At 43.5% G+C, this 5,749-nt stretch overlaps 1 protein-coding gene across 5 annotated transcripts in view; it reads left to right on the top strand.

The window, feature by feature from the left end:
* The window catches only part of TSEN2 (tRNA splicing endonuclease subunit 2), a 23,867-nt gene that overhangs the window by 8,032 nt on the left and 10,086 nt on the right, over nt 1-5,749 (top strand). For 3 of the 5 annotated variants that reach the window (XR_003094137.1, XM_006023897.3, XM_025204522.1), the window contains 4 exons: nt 645-1,185; nt 1,387-1,464; nt 2,115-2,165; nt 4,944-5,082. Coding sequence is in view for 4 of the 5 variants with exons in the window: in XM_006023897.3 (XP_006023959.1) it covers nt 645-1,185; nt 1,387-1,464; nt 2,115-2,165; nt 4,944-5,082 (809 nt within the window). In the remaining variant the exon portion in view is untranslated. The remainder of the gene's footprint in view (nt 1-644; nt 1,186-1,386; nt 1,465-2,114; nt 2,166-4,943; nt 5,083-5,749) is intronic. The other 2 variants (XM_006023898.3, XM_025204520.1) reach the window with 2 other exon arrangements.

Genomic DNA, 5,749 nt, shown 5'->3' with positions numbered 1-5,749 from the left:
GACCTGCCACAGGCCTCTGCTTCTGGGCTTTATAGGAGCCAGGGCCTGCCTCCTACAGGCAGCTGACCGCTGGCAGGTGTGGGTCATTTGCTCCCTTCAGTTGCCCTGGCAACCCACAGATGGACTCCTATTCCCTGCTAGGGCTCTTTTCCCCGGCAGTTTCCCCTCTCTAGGAGCAGGGCACCTCAGGGCTCTGCGACAATGCCCTTAAAAGGTGGATTAGTTCAACCTGATTTTTTTAGGCTTTGTATTTAAGTAAGTTTGTGTTATTGAGATGTATGTTAAAGGGGCTATCTGTTTTTCACTCTGTCCTCAGCATCCTCTTTTGGAGCCAATTGTGTACCTAGCAGTAAATATGCAGTTACTTATAACAGTCTTAAAAATGTAATGCCATGATAATTGTAGGTTGTTTTCTCTGTTCACTATCAGCGCATTATAACATAAGAGTCTAAAAACAAGGCAGACTCATTCAGAAACTAGAAAATGATCAATTAATGTAAGAACATGTTTTAATGCCATAATTAATCTTTGCTTATTCCAGAATAATTAACATTTATTTCTATGCTGTGTGTTGTCTTGTTTTTAAGACATCACATGAAGGATGTTGGATCCTAGAATCTTCCATTTGTATTTATGTTATCTAGGTACCATTGTCATGTAGAATGGGCTAAAAGCCTTATGCAAGAACAAGGACTTGATGACAACTTAGGTAAAATTCTTGAAAATTACATTAAGCCAGTTCCCCTGCCTTTTATGAAAGAGGAAGGAGAGGCTGACCAATGCAGCAAAAAAATGGCTCCAGAAATAGAAAATAAAGACGACAAAGTGGAACTTTCAAAAGATTCTTCCATAATTAATGGAGATGTGGTAGCACCAAATGTTGAATGTCATAAGGAGAGTCTAGACTGCAAGAAACCCTATTTGGAAGGGGATCCACTTCACGATCCATTGGCCGAGTATGGCTCTAAGGAACTGGATACAATGGATTCTACAGCCATGCTTATAGAACATTGCCAAAAACACAATTACTTTACTGTATACTCTGGTTGCAAGGCAGAAGACAACACTGAACAACAAGTATCTTCCAAGTTGGCCAGTTCTACAGAATATGTTCAAGAATATGTTCTGGTACAAGAAGAAGAAAGTAGCTTGTGTCATGATGAAGCTGCAAATGAGCAATCAAATGTAAGCCAAATATGTCCCTTTCTCTTGGAGAATTTATTTAGCTAAACACATATTATTTTCACCATACAGTTTTTTTGCCTACTTTAATTGTTAATAATATCCAAGATGTTTAAAAAGTTTTGTTTGAACGAAAAATATATGGATTACCTTTAACATTTGTTTGCTTCTTTATAATTTATTTTGATACTGCTCTTCTTTTAGTCAATCAAAAAGGAAAAATTAGTATGCAGAAGAAATCCATTTAGGATTTTTGAATATTTGCAACTTAGCCTGGAAGAGGTATGTGTATGTTTTAAATACTTTGCAACGTTTTAACTTCAAAACATTAATGTATACTATAATGTATTCTAGTTCCTTTTCCCTAAATGAAGAGCAATCTTTTGTATTTACAATCTTATAATGTTTTGTTAAGTTTACTTATTTTTAAATAATCCATAGATTGCATGGATATGGTGAAAGGAGTTAAAGAGCCTAATCCAATAGACTTTAGACGTAAAAAGTCCCAGTGAATTCAGAGGGACTAATCACATGAGTAAATGACTGCAGATCTGGGCAAATAGCATTTCAGCCTGTTTCTCCAGAAATACATATCTTGTTTTAATTAGAACACGATGTCTTTGTCTGCTCCAGTCCTCAGAGTAAATTAGTTTGGAAGGGGATCCAGTTTATGATCCATTAGCCAAGTAGAGCTCTAAAGAATTGGATACAAAGGATTCTAGCCAAAGTACATTGTCAGAAATATGATGATGGCAATGCAGTTTTAATGGTTAGATTTAAGACTACAGTGAAGTTTCAAAGGTGATTATCTGGCAACTTGTTGCTCTGCTAGTGCCTTTCATATTGTTCTTATGCTACATGCAAGATAATTTTATACCGAGAAATCTCCATGCAATATAAATACAGTAATGTAATTTGCTGTTCTTTTTCAGGCTTTTTTTTTGGTGTATGCCCTAGGATGTTTAAGTATTTATTATGGTGAGGTAAGATGCTATGTTTTGTCACATGACATGTGTCTGAACATTGTGTTGTTGATCTGGGTATAGTTCACTGACTTAAACTGCCAACTACTGTGGTAACATCATGTGCTACTAAGCCCAAGGCAGCAGTTGGGCATGATGAGGGAAGTTTTTTCCCCCTCAAATATTATGCATCTGGTAGTTGTGTGGATATAAGAATATTGTCGAGAAATTCTCATTCTTGTTATTAGGAACACCCAGGCAGATGAGTAGATTCATTCTAGAAAAGAAAAAGTGTTGGTGGGAAAAAAAGTAGAGAAAAATGGGTTTTAAAAGAGGTGTGTCACAGTGCTCCAGGGATGGCTGTGATGCCCTTAGGGCTCCATGACTGTACCAAGTCTTGTTGATAAAAATAATAAGTAGGGAGACTGCCCACCAGTTTCTGTGGGGCCATGGCCCTGTTGAACCCCACTAGACCCTGCAGGTTCTTGGACCCCTTGCTGGGTCCTACTCCAAGTTGGCATCTCATGGGACACCTTAAGCCTTATGGGATAGATGCATGGCTCCAAAACCTCCTTCTTACCACACCCCATGCCTTGCAGGTGTTATACGACTATTCCCTCTGTTGGGGTCTCAGCCAACTTGGCCTCTGCCCCTTTTATGCAACTAGACCTAGCCTAGACCCACTGTGTTGGGCCTGGCTTTGAGGTTCTAGCTCTAAGAAATTTCCTCTTGTTGCTGGGCTCTCTGGCCCCTGTAGCTGCACCCCTCTGGCACTGAGCTCTACACAATTGTGTGTGCTCCTCTGGGCACTAATGAGGCCTCCACCTCCCTTTATAGCCTCATTCCAAAACCACTGGTGCTGATGACAATGCAAACATAAGCCCCTGGGCTATAAGATAATAATAACTGGAGGCCACACTCTGCCCCTTTAAGAAGACAAACTTCTCCCCGAGTATTGCATACCTCCTAGCCCTGGGTACCTTGTGAGCTCCTGGAGCCCTAGTAGTCTTGCAGGCAGCAGATCAGAAACCAAACATCTCTGGGTAGCTCTTTCATGCAGGATCTCTTTCCCCTGCTGGCTGCCAGAGAACCAACCCCTACCAGCCCCAGCCCTGGAGCTTATATGTGCCCAGGGCCCTGCCTCCATTCAGTCAGCTGACTGTGCAGGTGCCAGCTAATTCCCTCATTAGCCTGCTGCCCAGGCAACCTGTAGCTGTGGAGTTCTATCTCGCTCACAGGGCTCTGTGGCTAGGCTGCTTCTGCCCTTAAAGGAGCAGGTATGCCTTAGTGCCCTGCGACAAGGGGGACGTCCAGATGAGGGACCTCCTGAGGCTGGAGACAAGCAGGAGAAGGAGCAGGAGGCTGGAGGCAAGCCCCTGGAGATAAGCTGAAGACTTCCCCTGCTCCCTCCAGCTTTCTCCTTGTTCTCTGTTACTACTGGTGAGTGTGGGGTGGGGGCTGGGAGAGCAAGCGGGCAGCTGGTGGAATGAACGGAGGGCGGGGGGAGCAAGGGAATGAATGGGGGATGGGGAAATGAATGGGGAACTGGGTAATGAACTGGGGGTGGGGGGGAAGGGGGGAATGAGCCTCCTGCTCGTTCTCCTATTCTCTCCAGCCTCCTACTTGTTCTCCTGCTTTTCTCCAGCCTCTAGAGACCCACCCCTCCTAAGCAGCCTCTGCACCCACAGTCCCCCCACACCTACCCACATACCCCTCCAGTCCTCCACAGTCCTCCACATCCCCCTCCACAGTCCTCCACATACCCCTCCACAGTCACACACCCACCCACATTCTCCCTACTCCCCTTCCCGCTCCCTCCTTCAAACCCCACATCCCCCCATCACACACCCACCATGTGATAAAGAAACCAAATCAAGCATTAAAACATATAGATATGTAGGATTTATTTTATTATGATTCTAAAGACACTGGTAGGCTTCCAAATTTCTTTAGCATTGTAAATATAGCAATAAAACATTGCCCATCTGATCAATCTCTCTCTCTCTCTCTCTTTTCTGTTCTAATTGTGGAAGAATGTGGATTTTGGGGTATTTTAAAAAGTGAATCTGGGATGCTGCTTCAGCAGTCTAGCTGACACAAGGGCCTAGTGTCCCCAGCTACTAAGTGGCTGGGCCTCAGAAGCTCCTGAGGGCAAGTAGCCCTGAGCTATTGGCCCGGGCAGGTTTTTATACTGCTGGGGCCAGCACGGGTGCTGACCCCAGGCTCTACCTCCCCCTGGTTGCAGATCCGGGAGGAGCTAGGCAGTTATTTTCCCCCAAGTGGCACAATTTGCTCCACAACAAAGTGCATGTCTGGGCACATGCACTCAGGCAAAAAGCCCTGGCTCAAATTTGCTTGCATGTGTGGATGTGCCCAAGGTATTTAAAGGAATGTCCTTCCCTTTCGTCCCCACAAAAAATGTTTGAGTTTTAAGTGTTTTGTTTTCATGTAAAATATGTTTTTATTTCCTTTGATGTATCTGTTCTTATTCTTGAGTCCTAAGCTACCAGCCATAAAACTTAGCAAAACACTCCTACCTCAACAGTTAGTTTTTAAGTTTTTGTTGTTTGTTTTTTTTTAAACCACACTTGCTTCCTCAAACTGTGTGGACTTCTGTAGCGTTTGCCTCAGGCAAAGTCAGACTATAATGTTTGTTATTTGACTAGAATCATTCAGTAAACATGCTATTTTATGTGTAGTTTTCTAGGTCTTTCTTAGTTTGTAAGAGCAGCAGGCTGTTATGTTAGTGTAATAATAATATTAGCCATTGGTTAATAATATTTCTGGTTGTGATTTCAGGAGCCTTTAACTATCTTGGAGCTATGGAAAATTTTTAGTGATGTGCAGCCCAGTTTTAGAACAACATACATGACCTATCACTACTTTCGCAGTAAGGGATGGGTCCCCAAAGTAGGACTGAAGTATGGAACTGACTTCTGTGAGTACGCTTTAAAAACAGAATAGTTACAACTGACTTTTAGGCGTGAAAGCCAGTGCAAGGTTTTTCACACCACTTAAACTTCCTGTTGGAGCTTCATGAGCAGAGCAGGCTTTCCCATCTCCTGTATATAGTAAAAGACATCTATGGGCTTGATTGTATACTACCACAAATGACAGACCATGTTGCCCCTGTACGGATTGAGTGGTGCCAATACATCATTCAAGCAGTTGAAATACTTGCTTTTCTGGCTTGTAGGCATGATATTGGTGTGGGACTACACTGGAATTCACTTCCCAGACCCTTACATTGGACTCCACTTCCTTTGCTCTTAAAACCTGATATAGCTTCCCCCTGCTGTTTCTGCTGTTCTTTCCCCTAACTTCAGTAGAAGTTGGATTGGACCCTAGAGAACATACTGAAGTTGTAGTTAATATTAGGGGTGCATGATAAAGAAGTTGTGGGCCAATACTGATGGCCAGTTATTAATGAGCCATACCAGTCTATACCGATCCGATTGCCAATAAGCAGCCCGGCATCTTGGAGAGCAGCATCCAGCTGGTATATCTGTTTGTGGGGAAGGGGCATGGAGTGGGGGGCCCTGTGGTGAGGGAGTGGGGATGGGGCAGGACTGGGCATGGGACAGAGTCCTGAGATTCTTGTCGGG

This window comes from Alligator sinensis, unplaced genomic scaffold (genome assembly GCF_000455745.1).
Source record: "Alligator sinensis unplaced genomic scaffold, ASM45574v1 scaffold81_3, whole genome shotgun sequence".
In the NCBI taxonomy this organism is placed as follows: Eukaryota; Metazoa; Chordata; order Crocodylia; family Alligatoridae; genus Alligator; species Alligator sinensis.
The sequence above is the reverse complement of the archived record's forward strand: the minus strand, read 5'-3'. Positions and strand labels throughout refer to the sequence as shown.